The sequence below is a fragment of the Morone saxatilis genome, unplaced genomic scaffold (assembly GCF_004916995.1).
Source record: "Morone saxatilis isolate NCDOM2014 unplaced genomic scaffold, NCSU_SB_2.0 Contig20, whole genome shotgun sequence".
In the NCBI taxonomy this organism is placed as follows: Eukaryota; Metazoa; Chordata; class Actinopteri; family Moronidae; genus Morone; species Morone saxatilis.
In genome coordinates this window covers 17,897,091-17,915,005 of record NW_023339763.1, presented here as the reverse complement: position 1 = coordinate 17,915,005, position 17,915 = coordinate 17,897,091, and the positions used below count along the sequence as shown (strand labels likewise).

Sequence of the window (17,915 nt, the reverse complement as noted above, 5' to 3'; positions counted from 1 at the left end):
GTTCACTTAGAACTAACTAATAAAACATTCTTAACACCTAAAAATGCATATCATACATTATCATACATACTGTACATCACAGATCTCATTACATTAACTGTTCATTCTTCCTTTATTATATACTTTATATATTGTATTCATATTCTTGTTCCTATTACTCATGCATGAATTGTCTTTATCTTGAAAAGATGTCCCAATCCTAAGATTGGTGTAGAAGCCAAACATATTTTGAGCAATATATCCCTTATGTTAAGCCAAATTTGTGCGTGTGCTTGAGTAAAATATTTTAAAACATGTATAGTGAGTGAAAGTGGAAATATAAATTTTTCCTTTAACTTTAGCTTTAATTATGTAAATAAATGTTGATAGCACAGTATAAAGGCTATAACATAATGCCATCATCCCCATTTAGATTGGTTCCCTATAAGCCTTGCTTACACTATGCATTAATTACAGTATGTCTGGCACTGGGGACAATATTGAATGAACAAACTCAAGCTTTTTCGCCTTATGTTTTCCTCTAATGTTAACGTTACTCCCCCCTCCACCCCGATGCCAACCCCTGCTATGGTTACTTGTTTGTGTGAAGCAATAATGTTACTCAAACTATGCAATGCGCATCATTACAATAGCTTTTGCCTGTTTCCAAATTCAATATTAAATTGTAAACAATGTCAATTTTCCTCTTCAGAGAACATGCTTCTTTCTTCTCTCTTAATTCCAAAGTGGTGCTGATTATTTCTTCACAGAGCTAGGCTCTGAGAAAAATGGAAAGTGATCAGTTGTCTTTGCGTCAGCGGTGCAAACAATAATACCACTTTGAAACGCCATGGGGGGAAAGTGGAAAAGTTGCCTGTTTTCCACTTTAACACAGATCAAACAAAACCTGCACTAAGGCCGTAAACACTGGATAGTTTTTTGAGAAGACGTGAGAATTTTTCCAAGGAAATGATCAATGACAAGGAAAAAAAATAGGTAACATAACTGAATCAATACCTTTACAGTTCGTGTTGTTATATTTTTACAAGCTGTTATATATTTTGAAATATTTTCACCGAATGAAGTTATTAAAGGCTGATGTGGCTGGCTATGTGAAGCAAAAGTTTTACATGGCAGTCAACCAGATGTCAATGATTTAACATTTGTAATAACTATAATTTGCTTTTTAATCAGTTTAATTTAATCCAATCTGAACCTGTCCTTGTCAAAGACCTGAGACACCTGATATACAAACCGGTTTCTTAACTGTGTGAATGTGTAATTCATGAAATGTAAGTAAAGTCTTACAGATGAATTGTTCAGCCTGTGTTTTTTTGGAATTTGTGACCCTTCCCCCTAATGTTCCCAAGGTGCTATTTCCTTGAGGCCCATGCCATCACCTGCTTTTGGTGACTGAGCTCCACCCTCCTTTCCCTTAACTTCATGGATGGAAACCCAACTCCACCTCATTCATTTCTGATTTTCATCTTTTTTTCTGTCCCTCTGTTCTACTCCTCTGCTCTCCTTCTCTCTGTGTTGTGTGTTAATCTCACCCACACCATTGTTGTGTCACCAGCTCGCCCCGTTGGTAAGTAGGAGCTGATCCCATTGTGCATGCGTTGCTTTCTTTCTGTTTTTGATCACACACATGTATGCATGGACTGTTGTGGCATTCCACAAACACATTCATCGAACTAATATTGGACATGCATATCTACATTGTTGCTATCAATCCCTGACTTCCCCTTGCAGTTTTTTTTGGGAGAAACAGTGGATTTACCACTTCACTTCTTATAAAATGGGGGTCCAGATACAGTTTGGTTGATATGCCTTAGTTCAAATACTGTTAATTAGATATCATTCATTCTGATGTTCTGGCAGATGGATGAATGGCTTGTGTGATTGGCATAGTCAAGAAATTACAAAGACGTAAATGCATGATCCTTTTAATTTGCAGCTGGACCTTCAGTCCAAGCATTTTTCTTTTAAGCTAGTCTTCCTGTACTACGCACTTTGGAAGTCTGTACAAATGTGTTGCTATTGTGTTATGGTTTATTTTACCTTTAACCTCAGAGGCACCCCAGTTTGTGGTGCGACCCCGTGACCAGATTGTCGCACAAGGGCGAACAGCTACCTTTCCTTGTGAGACCAGGGGCAAACCTCAACCTACTGTCTTCTGGCAGCGAGAGGGTAGCCAGGTAAGGATACAAATTTAGAATTTTGACAAAGTGTACATGTTTATGTCTATATGTAGGCCTACCTTTCTAGACAGACATTAATTCTGCAGTAGAATCCAGACTAAAGTATTTAAAATATAAAAAATGGCAGAGGAGCTGACTAAAAGGATCAACCAGGGGACAGCAGAGTGTGGTTCTGTTCCATATACAGATAATGAAGTGGTCGTTTATCATCAATCTACACCAGTCTGACCGGCCAATTCACTGAGCAAGAAACAATGTCATGTGCTGCATTAGAGTCATTAGACATAATGAAAGCAGGCTAATGTCCTTTCCTGCCCATCAGCTTGTCTGCTTCGGGTGCAGAAACAGACAACGCTGATGCCTCAATTTTATGACCATGACTGCAGGTTATCACAGCAGGATTATCACTCTGGGGGTAAACTGCCATTCAGACCAAGTAGGAAAGAGACATTGACCCACTTTTCCAACTGAATTGTACATAACTGTTGGAATATATAAACATATTGAAGGCATATCTTGACAACAACAGTGATTGCAGTGGACGAAAGTAGTGTTGACCAATATAAATATAAATAAATATAAATATATACATAGCATACAATGAATTCAATCTTTCCCAGCAAACAACACGTAATTATTTAGAAAATCAATTAGTATCATCTGCGTGCAGTGTTTGAGAGACCAAGTGGAGATGAAGGCCAGGAATTTATCACACTCAAATGGAAAATATGTTGTTAATAATAAATAAAAGAGAAATAAACTTAATAGATTCTTTACCTTGGGCTTGCTACAAGTATGCCAATTTTATTTACATTAATTCCTTCTTTCACTCCCTGTAGGATCTTCTGTTTCCCAACCAGCCAACACAGGGAGATAGCCGTGTTTCTGTGTCTGTGAATGGAGAGTTGACCATTTCATCTGTGCAACGCTCTGATGCAGGGTATTACATCTGCCAGGCTCTCACTGTAGCAGGCAGCATCATGGCCAAGGCCCAGCTTGAGGTATCAGACGGTAAGTCTGGACACACACACACAGATTCAAAGTGTTTATCTACACTGTACACTACTATGAGAACTACTGTTTTGTGTGATTTAACAGCACAAATATGTGATAACAGTTATTACTATGGTTATGCCCAGTTACGTACATTATGCATCAGGGAGTTACATGGACAGTGTTAGTGAATACTCAAAACACAATTGCATGCTTGCATGGCACAATACACAGGTAATTTCACCAGAATTAAGCCATTTCTTTTTCCCCATGGTATCATCTGGAGGGTTTTCTCCAAATAGCTGTAAGATGACCGAAACACCACTGCTGTCCTGTTAATAAGATGTAAAAATTGATAAATTATAAACTTGTAATGACAGCAGTTTGTAATTGTAACATACATATACCTTGATATTATATCTGAATATCACATATGTTATCATGTGTTACAACAGCAAACTTCTCTTTCTGGATGTCATAACATCATTCAGATTTCAGTCTGTGGAAACAAACACATTTACTTAACTTCCTGAAGTCATGTTGTTCAAACTGGGTCAGTGTTAATAGTATTTTGTATTTGATGTTGGTGGATTTCTTTAGTGTGATGTCAGGATGCACACTTGGCTTTAAAATCATACAAAAAACACACACATAAGCTTGTAGTAATGTCCAGACCTTACAAAACATTGAAAACCAGTGTATAAAAGGCTGTTTTTCTGCCCACACTTATATTGGACGAAGATGCACATGTTCTAAAAGCCAGTCACCCACAATTATCCTTTTCATTATCACCTTGCTGTGGTAAATTTGAATAGTCTGAAAAGACTAAAATGTGTGTAAAATAAAACTGTCCCTTTGATGGAGAGACACTTTACTTTTTTTTTGACAAACCTTTAATGTCAGTATTAAGTGCTGAGCCGCTGCCAGCTGGGAGCTGTTTATGCCCTTCTCTCCATTTGTTTCTTGGCTTTTTCTCCCACACATTATTAAATTCTCTTTAATTAAAAACATCTGTTGAAGTGTTTTTTGGAGCAGAAACGACTCCTGTTCTGTCACTCAGAGGAGATGGATCAATATCAAAATGTTTGGTTAAGAGCAGGGAAGGGAGAACTGTGCTTGATTGATGGCTGTAAACAGAGAGTTGCCGTGATACCAAGTAAAGTTTTGGAAGCTTGCACAGTGCTGTTTTTAGCATTTCCAACGAGTCCTCCACTGTATGAAAACCTTCTGAATTTTCAGATATGGACTAGCGCTGGGTGTTACCTTGGATGTGCAACTAATAGGTTAATTAATTATCCAGTTAGACTTGAGAGAATGGTTTGTGCGGCAATTTAAGGATGAAGCTATAGCGATTCCTGTGTAGAATTAGTGAGAGCGGGACAGTTGACAGCTGATCATTATAGGAGCAGAAGTTATGCGCTCTAACACCTGTATCACTTCATATACTACCTTGCAAGCTTGAGGAAGACCGGAAACAGAGGTATTGTTCTCATTGAGCATACGGACAGACAGCTGAGATGCTGCAAAAGTAGTTTGACAGTTTTCTGTGGATGTGAAACTGGGTCACCATTAGAATTCATTGTAACTGCTGGAAATCCAAGCTGACCACTGCGCTGCCCTCCACGTAGGAGCAAGCTACACTTTTTTTCAGATACATATTTCAAGCCTACAGGGGGTGAGTGTTTGATACTAGATTCAACATGTCTGACGGATTCCTACAGACACTGAGGATGCCTGAAGGCTTAAGTGGCTACCAGTGTGATGCTTGATCAAAGAGTACAAACCAGGACCTCGAGAGTTACCTTTCAACTCTAGTCTTGAGCAGTGGTGTAGTGGTTTTTGTAGAAATTGATGCTCAGATTAGATGCACTTATCTAGCAGTCTACCGATATGGGATTTTAAATGGCCGATGCCGATATTTAGAAAGCTAGGCTGTCGATGACCGATATATAATAACGATATCAAAAGAAGAAAACAATGTACAATTCTATTCTATTCTTTAGGAAATTCGGGCATATGTTTACAGCAGGATGCTTGAAAGTTATAGTAGAGCACTTGAAATCAACTTTTCCCTAAATTCACAAGAGCACTAACATTGTTAAATAACAAGCACCAGACTGACAAGGCTGCCTGCAAGTATGTGTCAAGACATATTTTATTTATCTGCCTTGTGAGCGCCAACATTATCTCAAAATGCCAAATAATCGGCCCTATTAATCGGGCGACCAATTAATTGGTCTATCAACACACTCGTCTACTCAATGTTTTAATAATCAACATTCCCTCAGTAGCAGCTAGTAATTAGGTCTCACAACATCCCTTTATCTGCAAACCTACTGTAAAACAATTCCATTTATTTTGCCTCTGGTAGTGATAGGTGATACACAATCTTGAAAAGCAACATTTTGTTATTGCCTTTGTCACTAAAGCTGGAGTGTATGATTACATTTCTTATAGGACAACAGCTAAATTAGGAACAGCAATATGATGTTGTTGTTGGCTCTCTAATCACTTGGGGTAATAATAACTTGCTGTACAGTAGATTTGATGTTCCTGAAAATGCAATGCTAGACTGTCTATCTTTAGCCAATATAAGGACAAATCTTATACTATGAAAGACCGGTCGGTGAAGGATTTATTTTATGTTCATAATACATAAATGCAAACAATTCAGCCTCCATAATAACTTCCACTGTCCCTGCACCTAGTTGTACCTGATTTTTCAGCTATTCTGCTTGAGTTGCTGTGTTCCTCATTGTCCTGAAGGAGGTGTGATGAAAGATAAGGCAGGGGGAACCTGCTGTAAACACTTGTGCGAATGGAGACAGACCTGATAACACTGGAGAGCAGCAGTGAGGAAATTGGAAGCAGGGGATAGTTACAAGGCCTAGAAAGCTTCAACACTCCAGAAATTACTGTTGCAGAGTGCAGAGGCTGTTTTCTGGATGATATAACATGCTTTAAAAAGCTTTAAAAGAGACGAATTGTTTTTCTGCTTGGCATGCTAATTCATAGTTTAGTTTAGTGTGGGGTGGGGGTAAAGATGCCAAGAGGGAGGAGGTGCAGCCATGAGTCAGAGTAGGAAGAGAGAGGACAGGCATGAATGTGTAGAGAGGTGTTATAAAGAAGGTATGGTAATTAGCACCACGGGTGAAGCATCGTTAATCCTCGCCTAGTAATTAAAACTCAAAGGTGTGATGCAGTGCCATGAGCACACTGCCCTACTGTGGAAAAGGCTCACAAAACAGTCACTTCCTCTCACAACAAATCCAACAGATTGAACCCTGCCATCTTGGGCCTGCAACCACAAATGCAATTACTGCAATCACAAATTAACACTTGTGATAAGGTCATGTCTTTTTTTTCACAAATCAGGCAAAATCTAACCATTTAGAGCAGAGAGTCATTGTTTCACGCCAAGACCATGACATCAAAATTACAGTGCTAGAAATGTATTCAAATAATAATACCCATTCCTTGATTATTATCCTTAGCCCTGAAGGACCGCCCACCACCCATCATCCGGCAGGGCCCATCCAACCAGACGCAGGCAGTGGGAGGTGTGGCCCTACTTAGGTGTCAGGCGTCAGGGGACCCAGAGCCTACGGTCACCTGGCGAAAGAATGGGGCCAGTCTGCTTGGAAAGGACCCACGGTTTTCCCTGCTGGAGCATGGCAGTCTTCAGATCCAAAGTACCAGGGTGGGTTATGGTGGATTACAAAGAGATGCATGTACATAGGACTTAGCCTGCACAATTGTACCTGTAGCATTACATGGCACAATGGCCTACTAGAAAAATATTGAAGGTTAATTCCATTGAATTGAAATTTAGGTCATATGTTTGTAATTTTGACCATCAACTCGATTACATATGATAACATTACAAATATACCAAAGTCAATGCACTGCAACATTGCAACAAGTACTACAAAAGTCAGACAATCAGTGTTTTCAACCTGACGGTTCATTGCCCCATCAGAGGGCTGTTCCCAGCAATAAACATCCTATCTTACTGTTACAGATAGAAATGATGGCTAAAAACATACAAATTATGAAGCTGTGATAAACAAGAATTATCTGTTCTGATTCTGGGTTAAACTGCATGATAACAAGTGTCCTGCTGAGGAACATAAAGATTATAAGGAACATAATCTTTACCCACCTTTTTGCTGTACCTGAAGTGTAAGTTTCACTTACAGAGCTTCTACCAGTACCTAAGGATTATTTAGATATTATTCATAAAAACAAAGGATTGTAAATTAATCTTTGAGATCAAGCGCCATATCAGTTGAAGCTCAGCGCCATATCAGTTGAAGCTCCATATCAGTTGAAGCTCCTTTACATGTGTGCCTGAAAATAAGCACATTATGCACACATTTCATGTTCTGCCTGCAAGTTATAGAAGTACCCTGCAATGCATTTTCTTTAGTGAGAAGGGTTTCTAATTCTACATTTGTGTTTTATTATTTTGTCATTACAGCTTTAAAAAAAATCAACATAATTTTGCATACATAGATATACATTCAAACTTAACTAGTCTACAAGTTATTACATCACATCATATCCTATTGAATGTGACAGATGAAAGAGAAATTCTCTCATCTGCTGGCTGGTCAGCTGAGTGTAATTCAAATGGACAAGTGCAGGCAGGTTGCTTTTAAAAGATGAATAGCGAGTATTGATTTTTATAAGTTGTTAAACGCTGCTATTTAGTCCGAATCTCTGAGGAAGCAGTTAGACTCAAGGACTCAAGGACAGGGACCTGTGAGAGAAGTCTAGAGGGGGTAATATAATGGAGGAACTGCAATATACAGTGTCCTGTCACAGTGTCAAAGTGCTCTTTCTGTGTCACTCTCTTTCTCTTCTACTCCCTCTCGAGAGATAACATAGTCATCACTGGCTCCTAAGGCATTGCCAATATAAAATAGATTGTCATATCACTTATATCCTGTGTCAGCACTGATGATGATAATGTTGATGGCTCTGGGAATGGGGGGTGACTATTATTGGAGGAAATCAATTAAGAAAATTAATGTAAGCTCTTAGTGGGCTCTTTTTTTTCATTGACCGGTCTTAAAGTTTCTTCTCATCCACTCTCCGGCTTTTCTCGAGCCAAATGCAGGCCAGTGGAGGTTAATGCATTTTTACTGTACTACTAGCTGCGAACCTCCTTCAAAAGCCCACACTGACATAAGAGCTTGTAGAAACCATCTGGGATCAGAGTTACAAAGGCTATTGGATTCAGTCGAATACAGCATCAGAGCACAGCCTGAAAGCTGTATCATTTGTGATTTGGATGAACAGAAAAAAAAATCTTTATGGGTCAGTTTCAAAGAGACATCTTCACCTAACTCTTTGGATTTTAGTGCTGAATTTGGTTTCTTTTACAACTCTGAGCCTCAGTCTAATTGTTAAAGTCATCATGCTGCTGATTAAAAGGAAGCTTGTTTGAACCTTAAAGATAATATCATTTTCTGTCTTCCTTAGCTGTCTGACTTAGGGTTGTACACCTGTGTTGCTACCAGCTCCAGTGGAGAAACCTCCTGGAGTGCCTACTTGGATGTCAGAGGTCTGCTTCAGTAGAAATAGCTCATGAAAATTTAACAAAATGAATGCATATCAAGCATAACTTTGCTTAATATGCTTTGCTTTTGCAGGTATTCATTTTTGTGCCTCTGCGTTTCAGATTCCACTGACCTCGAAGACTTCATGTCTCACAACGCAACGGCCCTCCCAGGGCCGCCCTCCAAGCCAGAGGTCACGGATGTTACCAAAAGCAGTATCTCGTTGTCATGGGAACCGGGGCCAGAGGCAGGCTCCCCAGTGTCCTCCTATGTCATTGAGGCCTTTGGGTATGTCTGTGACCTATGGCCTTAAGCTGCATTTAGTGACCCCGCAACTTTCATGGCAGTAACAGATGTGGGGTGGTTCTGTGTGCAGTTCAATTAAGCTAAGACCGTTTCAAGCAGAATATTATGGGTGGCTTATCTCTTACAGTTTTACAATCCATTTTACAAGAGTGAAAAATGTTCTGCTATTTAAATTTGAATGCCAATTATTTGGCAAATAAATTCTTAGTTCAAGCAGAAAATGATTGGCTCATGATAATTAGCTTTTTTTCCCCTTACCAAATAGTTGACTAGAGACTAAAAGAAAGGACTACAAAAACATTTTTTTTTTTTATTCTGATAATTCTTTTTGTTGATGACAGGAAGTATTTCAAAATATTTCACAAGTGAGCATGGAATGGCTGTATGACATGTGCTTTTTTTTCTCCTAGTCTCTAGGAGCACGACCCACCAGTGTTGCCCCAAATAAACTGTCCGGGTTACTCCTATAGTGATGAAAAGGTTCTTCATAATTAATTAGATTAATCATGCTTTTTCTACAGTCAGTCAGTGAGTAACAGCTGGCAAACAGTGGCAGACCACGTGAAGACCACCGAGTTCACAGTCAAAGACCTACGACCCAATACTGTCTACCTGTTCATCATCAGGGCAGTCAATGCTCAAGGGCTCGGGGACCCCAGCCCCATGTCTGAGCCTGTCCGGACTCAAGGTACAGAAATAAGAATGGATTGTAATAAATACTTAGCAATAAGCATCACTATTCCACTCTACATGCCTGCGTTGCTTTCTCTCTCTCAGACATTAGTCCCACAGCGCAGGGAGTGGACCATCGTCGCGTGCAGAAGGAGTTGGGGGATGTGGTGGTTAGCATGCATAACCCTGTGGTCCTTAGCTCCACTTCAGTGCAGGTCACCTGGACTGTGAGTACTTATAACATTTGACAGTGGTTTATTTTTTTAACTTCAGAGTAAAAAACAAATCTTGTCTAAGCTTGTTTGCGAACTCTATACTTGGCATGCCACTATGGTTTGGATCTGTTGGCGCACACACAGATTAAACAGTGGGATTCATAGTCTGAACAGCTGGTGCTCCATCAATTTAGAATGGTTTGAGGTGATGCAAGAATCAAGACTAATGTTTCTATTCGGGACAAATACATCACCATTAGGTGCTACATGTGTCACTTCTGGAGGCAGTTTGCAGTCAGCCCTTTATCTGGGAAATGTTATTTCTGTCTGTTGGCAAGGTGTCCCGACAGCCTGCTGTAGGTTAATGACACACCTAGGATGGGCTTACACTAGTCTGCTATTTCATGCTTGTCAGTACGACAAGCATGCACTGTAATGCTGCTTGCAGACTGACACAGTGACAGGATAAACCTGTGTTTTTGTGGTCGATCTGAATGGGTCTGCGGATATTCGACAAGGCTCCGTTGGTGGGAAAAAAAACTTCCCAATGTCAAGCAATGGTTTTTATTAAAGTGGTTTGTGTGCACTGTTGGATTTGGTCTTAAGTCTTTGTTGCCCTGTGCATGTCCTGTGGGAACAACAACTTTAATTGGACAATCTGTTACAGAGCTTAATGTTAGGTGAGAAAATAGAGATGCTCAAGTGTCACTCCCCTAGTTGCCTAATTATAACCATAACCCTCATCCAAAACTTCATCTTCAACCAAAACCTAATCCTGACCCATCCACTTAATATGTCCAAACTACTTCTCAGACTTAGTTTACTTGGGTTCTGTGGAGAATGCTAAGAATTTCTGATATGATATCCGCAAGGCAACAATACAAAAGCTGCTATCTTCATAGCTGTGCTGAAAAAGCACACTTTCGTAAGAGACTAATCTATACACAAGTGTGTGTATAGTATGAACTGTGAGAACTCTCACACTGAAATCACCACATTCTTGTGTTTATAATGCTTTTAGATTCACCAATCATTTTGTCAAAGACACACAGACGAAGGCTACAGAGAGAGAGAGAGAGAGAGAGAGAGAGAGAGCAAAAAAGAGAGAGAGAGAAGAGATCCATCCTAATATATTTGGACTGGTCTGATAATAAACAGCTGCTTTATATCACTTGTAAAAGCCTTTTCTTGCTTCTTCCCTTGTTAACAAGCCATTACTATGAGTTGTATCTGTTACATATTTTACTCTTCCCCTAAAAGGCACCAGCAAAATTGAAAAAGAAAAGAAAAGAATTTTCTTTTGACTGTTTTGATCCAGTATTTTGAGTCCTAAATCTGCTGAAGGTCTCTGACTCAGAGGTACTGTTCAGCTTTGACAAATACACTACAGCACAAACACTGTTGTGGTTTCCTGCTTCTCCACTGCTAATTAAAGTGTACGATTAACTAAGCGTGCATTGTCACTGACAGAGGACACAAACTGAATGCTGATCCACTGCTCCAAATCAGTTAACACCTCCCACATCATTACCATACAGCATGTCTTCATCCCACTCTCTCTCCTTCTCCTCTTCTCTCAGGTGGAGAATCCATCCCAGTTTATTCAAGGCTACCGTGTTTTGTTCCGGCAGACATCAGGTCTACCCTCCCCAGGGCCATGGCAGATACAGGACTTGAAGGTTGCCTCAGAGAGGGACATAACTCTCTCTGATCTGAAGAAAGGCATCGTCTATGAGATTAAAGTGCGACCATACTTCAATGAGTTCCAGGGTGCAGACAGTGAATCCATGACAGCACGCACCATGGAAGAAGGTAAGCAACAAATTAATTCACATTTCCAACAAAAAAATCAATTTCTCTGCTGACTTTATGTTGCAGGAAATGTAAGATTTAGTTACTTATGCATGAGCAGATGCTCTTGTGTAAATGATTATTCCTACTTTTATATTTAGTTGCCGCTAGTAATGGCTTCATGGCTAGATAGTAATGGATAATGGCATTTCAAGTACACCCACCCACACACGCATACTGCTGCATTGCCATGTCCCCTGTGTGTGAAAACAGGTCTCCCAGACAGCGCAGTGGGGGTCTTTGACAAGCCTGGGCCTCTGTGGGTTGGTGGGCAAAGAGGGAGGGCAGAAACTGTCTCTTTTGACATAAGCTCAACTCTCTCTCTGCTCCTCCATGGACCCCTGCTGCCATGTCTCAGTCGCACACCAAGACCAGACCTGCGTAATATGACCCCCCTTTACCATCAAACACACACAGTCTCAATCCCCAGTGAGCTTTATTGGTGGTAACACTTGTTGGTGTCCTCCTGTCATGCAGGTCAATTGATCAACTGTTTGTGGCACAGCTGTGTGCAACATAAACATAATTTGTTGCAAGCTTTATTTGAACAATAAATTAACAATGTGCAGTATAACTCCATAAATTAACTATAGCATTAACCCCTTTTCACAGAATGAAAGGATGTCATTATCTCCAATATCTCCAAATGAATGTCCATAAATCTGATTATAACTCCAGAATCATCACATTTTTAAGTACCAGTGATAGTTATTTGTACATACAGTACATGGGTACACTGGAAAAATGCTCCTTGCTCATTGCACATTTGGCAGACCTCTTATCTGTATTGGCTACATAATTAATAATCATCATAGTTCACTCTTTCTTCTCTTATAAATAGTGGTTCAATAATCCCAACTCAAGGTCCACTTACTAGTTTTTTCCCAGAAGTCCTAACTTGCTTGAAAACGAAAGGGCAATTCAGGCACTGAAAAGAGCAGTGAGTATGGAGAAATCATATTAAAAGGCCTTTATTGTAATGGCCAAATCATTAAAAAAGCCAACATGTTTCCAGGTCTTCATCAAGAATTTAAATGTCCTTACTTGCCTCATCCAAAATGTCCGAAAAGGGCTCTCGTAGTAACAAATGCACCTCCATCACAACTGAGCCAACCACTGATGAGGACCTTGTGATAGCAAACCATTCTTTCCAAGGTCAAGAAAAAAATGTGCATGCTTAATTGACAAAAGTTGTGTTTTGCCTGTAGTCTTGGCAGGGGACCTCTTCATGTAATTGTATTCAATTGCTGCTGCATCAGCTGTGTGGAACACTGGTTGTACTGGGAGCAAGTCAGGCTGAGGCCATTAAGGCATCTTTACCCCAGTAGGAGGAAAAGAGGGGGCTATGACCAGGGTATACAGCTGGTGGAGAAATTCACCTCACCGTAGCCCAATTAAAATGGCCACACAGGATCACTAGAGGTCTTTGTGGACTGGTGCACATGCTCTCGTTAGTTGGATCCTGGAAACAAGGCATCATGGTAGAGGAAAAATTGGCTTGATCTACCAATACTATAGAACCCTGAAATGTGCTGATCTGCAGAATTATGAGGAAAAAAACACTTGATATCAATCAAAAGCAGGTTGGGAATGTGACACTGCCTTTGTGAAACCCTAGCAGAGGGCGTCTTTGGGGCCTCAGAGGTCAAAACAGCTGATGTCTCCCAGTACATACAGGAGCAAATTGTGTATTAAGATTGATGATCCTCACAACCATTCGATGAGTTGTTGGTAAGAGTAATGTGGCCAGAGGCAGTAGGCACCGTCATCACTGTTATCCATAGGATCCTAAGGCTTCCCACCACTGCTAGTGGCAATTTAAAAAAAATGCTATGGTGTGCTAATGTCCCAGGCAGGTATAGCTGTTAGAATGATATACTGATATTATGAGACCAGGGCAGGAGGGTCAGTGAAGAGAAAAGACAAGGCCATCCTATATTGAATAGAGCTCCCCGATTCTACTGAAAAGGGTTGATTTTACATTACACCTGTGTTATGCAAGGGCAGGTATGTTGACATAGAAATGTTTACTAATTCATGAATTAATTAGCTTAATTGATGCACTAATTTGCATAACAGGTTATGTTTACCACTTTATATCCTGTATAGCAGGACATTAAGCAGCTTAAGTGCCTTTTGTTTAATTGCACAGCTGTGAGTAAAAACTGAAATGTTCCCTCAGACATTGGAGGCATTAATTGCTTTAAATTACTCTCTAGCTACTGTGTTCATCAGTCGTAATATCAGTATTAGTCACATTATTAAGAGCATACTCTTTGACCTTTTCTGCTGTTGTGGCCATTTATTGTAATGTTATCCTGAGTCATTACTGGTATTGTAGCCATTATTCATCCTCAGGGATTGTTCTTGTCCATACGGAAATTGCAGAAGTACACTTAATGATTCCTGTCTTCTCCTGATGTAAACCTTTGACTGACTAGGCAAGCTCCATCAGTTTGCTGAAACAGCACAACTCAATTGACATTTAGAAAACTTAAGTGTTCTTGCTCATTGCTGTATTCCCATTAGCTAACCAAAAATACTTATTTATAATTTTAATAAAATCTCCTCTTTGGCGTAATCGAACTGTGAACTGTGTGAAACTGAATGCATAATCTAGTGGTCACTTTACAAGCTTTCTGTCAGTTTCATCCCCCATTTTGCTGCCCCCTATGTAACGTTCGCTGATATTATACAAATGGTTGACCATTTTAAGGAAAAACCAACTCAAACCTCCCAGTCTCTGGAGCCCACTCCATTGTCTAATATGTGTTCAATTGATTCACATTATTTTCATTCTCATAAAACCATTCAATGACCCGTCATTTCCTGTATAAATCTATGATCTCTATTTGTCATGTTTCTCCACTCATTTAGTCAGGTTTTTCCTTAATTTGTCACTCGACTGCATGCTTACAGCTGTCTTTTTGGAATTGTACGAAGCAAGCAAGAAAAGGTAATCGGGATGTAACAGTCTTGTCCATTTACTGCTTTCTTGCTAGAACATCCTGTTTGTTTGATTTATATTTGACAAAAATAACTAAATAGCATCTGAAAAAATGAAGTACATTATAATCATAAATTAATGAGATTTTCGACAGCCAGTTCTGAAATTAGGTCGTATTATCACTGCCTTTTCATCTTTTTTTATTTTTGGAAAGATATTAAAAAAACTGGTAGGTAGCTAGCTTTTGGCCCAGGCCCAAGGATTTATTATTCTGTGTTCATGTGTCCAACATCTGGATGTTGGAGCTCAGCTACTGAACAGCTCTGTCATTTCAAAAAATCTAAAAGATGAATGATAAACAAACTTTTCTTGGCTGCAGTTGTGTTAGCTTGTGGCGGTTTCCGCTTCATTGGATGTTTTTGTTTGTCTGTTTTTCCCTCAAACAGATTTATGATTAGGATTTGATTTTGTGAAATTTGGCCTACAAAGGTGATGGCTTGCCTTAGAAATGATGAGCCAGAGAGCCACATAAAAAGTCTTGTTTTTTTCATCATGTTTTTGTTCCAAATGATTTGTAAAGGTTGACTTCCCTGCACTACAGTCCATGTTTGTTTTAAGAGTTATGATTATTTGCGTCCATTCCAGATGGTATCTGAGCATAAATATATCGTAAGTATAGGATCATTTCTTTGGATGGCCTGTCATACGTCATTTTGCTTTCTGAACTGTAGAACCATCACTGTATTGTAATAGTACATCTGTGCGAGTTGATTTAACAGTAATTACTTTAGAAAGTAAATACAGTCCAAATGGCTGAATATAGATATCCTCAAACTGGGTTGAGTCAATTTGTTACAGTAAACGTAATAGAAAAAAAACTGTATCTCATATGGCAGATTTAGTGCCTTTGTACTGCCAGGCTGTCAAATATGTAGCTGACATGCCATATCTCTTTAGAACCTCTCTTTTAAGCATAAGTTAAATCATTCAGGGAAGTTTGTTTCATCTTTCCAACTAAAAAAATCTACTGTTTTGCCTTTTTTTTTTACTTTAAGAGTTAACTGAGCCAGATGTTGAGAGCTTTCCAGATTTCAGAGGACTGGTACAGACAATTGTCATTATTCTCCTGATATGTCCTGGCTTTATTACTCTGATCTACAAATACAAGCACTCCCTTGCTGTTGACTCACTGAGACACTGTGCACATGTTCATTGCATTTCTCTCCAGCCATTCACAGAACCAGTCCCATCTGGAGAATTTAAGTCACAGTAACCATGTTGCTCTCTGGCCAGGTGGCAAAACAAAACAATCCCATCATGGCCCACCTGCTTTGGCTTCTCTGCACTCCTGTGGCATTCAGTGCCTTGCTTACATTACACTGCAGATAGCATTATTATTTTGTGGCTCCTTAATTGGGTTCAGCGTAGTTATTTCATCCACTCAGTCAGAACATAATGATAGTTTTAATGGGAATCGTGAGAAAATATGTGTCCAGAGCGGTCTGTTCAGGGAGGGATGATGATTTGCTCAGTTGCATAGACACGGTGTTTGCCTCCTGCTGTCTGCAGTCTCTTTAAATCACCGATCTGTCCATGCAGGTTATCACGCCAGTTTGGTACATTTAAAATGTCCCATTAAAGAGCAACTTTGAATTTGGCACTGTGAAGCATAGCGCCACATTTCTGTTGACAAACCATCTCAACATCCTCATTACAGGACATGGACATTGACCATTTTCATTCAGATAAGATATGCAGAATTGAATACAGCTACTTTGGAAGCATTTATGTGTGGCCTTAATGGTTCTAATCCATTATGGAAGTTATGTTAGCTACTAGGCTCAGCCAATTTTCTTGGCAGAGGAAATTCCACTCATATCTAAACTTGTGCGTCTGCTTGGAATGGTTATCATTTGTGCAATTAGTAAAGCACAATTTGGACCTCCAATGCTTTATGTGTATAACTTATGATGCCAGTAAAATAATAGAATCTTAAACTCAGTATAATGGAAGAATGGTGTATTTTTTAGGTCCCAGTGCTTTCCAATTGTATAAAAAAAATCCTACCATTAAGTTTGGAATTTAAGATGAAGTGCTCTGGTAGCCATCTGCTGCACTGGCTTAGAAAAAACCTTGTTGTATGCCTTGCTGTATGAATATGAATTGAGGTAGTGGGTGAGACAAATCAAGTCTTTGACATGATAAAGAAAATAGGAGACACTCACTTTTCTGTTAAAAAAACAAAAAACAATATGTTGAATAATTGTATTCTTTGTTCTTATGTATTTCTTTTGTTTCTTTAATCTTTCCACCCCACACAAACCCCATCAGCACCCGGTGCGCCTCCGCAGCAAGTGACAGTGTTGACAGTAGGGAGCCATAACAGCACATCCATCAGTGTGTCATGGGACCCTCCTCCCTCCGACCAACAGAACGGCATCATCCAGGAGTACAAGGTAGGATCCAACTCTGCACCAAACTGAATATTTTAGTTACATACTGTACAACCATACAATGAATTCTCTCTGGCGTGTCTGTCTTTGTCAGATCTGGTGTTTGGCCAACGAAACCCGCTTTCATGTCAATAAGTCTGTGGACGCAACCATCCGTTCAGTGGTAGTCGGGGGGCTGCAGGCTGGAGTGCAGTACCGCGTGGAGGTGGCTGCAGGCACCAGCGCAGGGGTGGGGGTCAAGAGCAAACCCCAGCTCATCATTTTGGGTAATCCAGTCACACACACACCAAACCTGGAGTCAAATGAAATGACCTCATAATGGGGGACCTAGGTCTCCATCACAGATTGGGGGGTCTGGAAAATGATTTATCAATTTATTGCACTTGAAGAAAGAAGATTGCGCTTTACAACGCAGACGTCTACTGAGAAATCAATAACGTTTCATTAAGTGTAGTGTCTGGTAACACTGTGCCAAGTACTGTTAGCCATATCAATAATCCTCTTCAATATGTGGGCAGCTGGCGCTAACAAAGTAGACAGTGTTTTTGTAGGAGCTTATCAGACTATCACATCTTATCAAATAGCTAAAGGATGCCCAGAGTATATAAGCCTAGAATCAATATCGAAACCCAGGCCAGATGCTCTTCATCTGCGACTTTTGACTGATATATAATAACACCCTTAACGCGCAGGGAAAGGGAAACACAGGCCTGTGGACCAAAGCTTAATGATGG

General features: G+C 39.8%; 1 protein-coding gene across 1 annotated transcript in view; it reads left to right on the top strand.

The window, feature by feature from the left end:
• The window catches only part of LOC118331831 (roundabout homolog 2-like), a 74,128-nt gene that overhangs the window by 45,878 nt on the left and 10,335 nt on the right, over positions 1-17,915 (top strand). Inside the window, exons 7-17 of the mRNA XM_035666911.1 lie at positions 1,556-1,567; positions 2,053-2,177; positions 3,020-3,191; positions 6,668-6,873; positions 8,661-8,742; positions 8,860-9,025; positions 9,565-9,731; positions 9,821-9,942; positions 11,511-11,742; positions 17,060-17,184; positions 17,276-17,447. Of these exons, the coding sequence (XP_035522804.1) occupies positions 1,556-1,567; positions 2,053-2,177; positions 3,020-3,191; positions 6,668-6,873; positions 8,661-8,742; positions 8,860-9,025; positions 9,565-9,731; positions 9,821-9,942; positions 11,511-11,742; positions 17,060-17,184; positions 17,276-17,447 (1,581 nt within the window). The remainder of the gene's footprint in view (positions 1-1,555; positions 1,568-2,052; positions 2,178-3,019; positions 3,192-6,667; positions 6,874-8,660; positions 8,743-8,859; positions 9,026-9,564; positions 9,732-9,820; positions 9,943-11,510; positions 11,743-17,059; positions 17,185-17,275; positions 17,448-17,915) is intronic.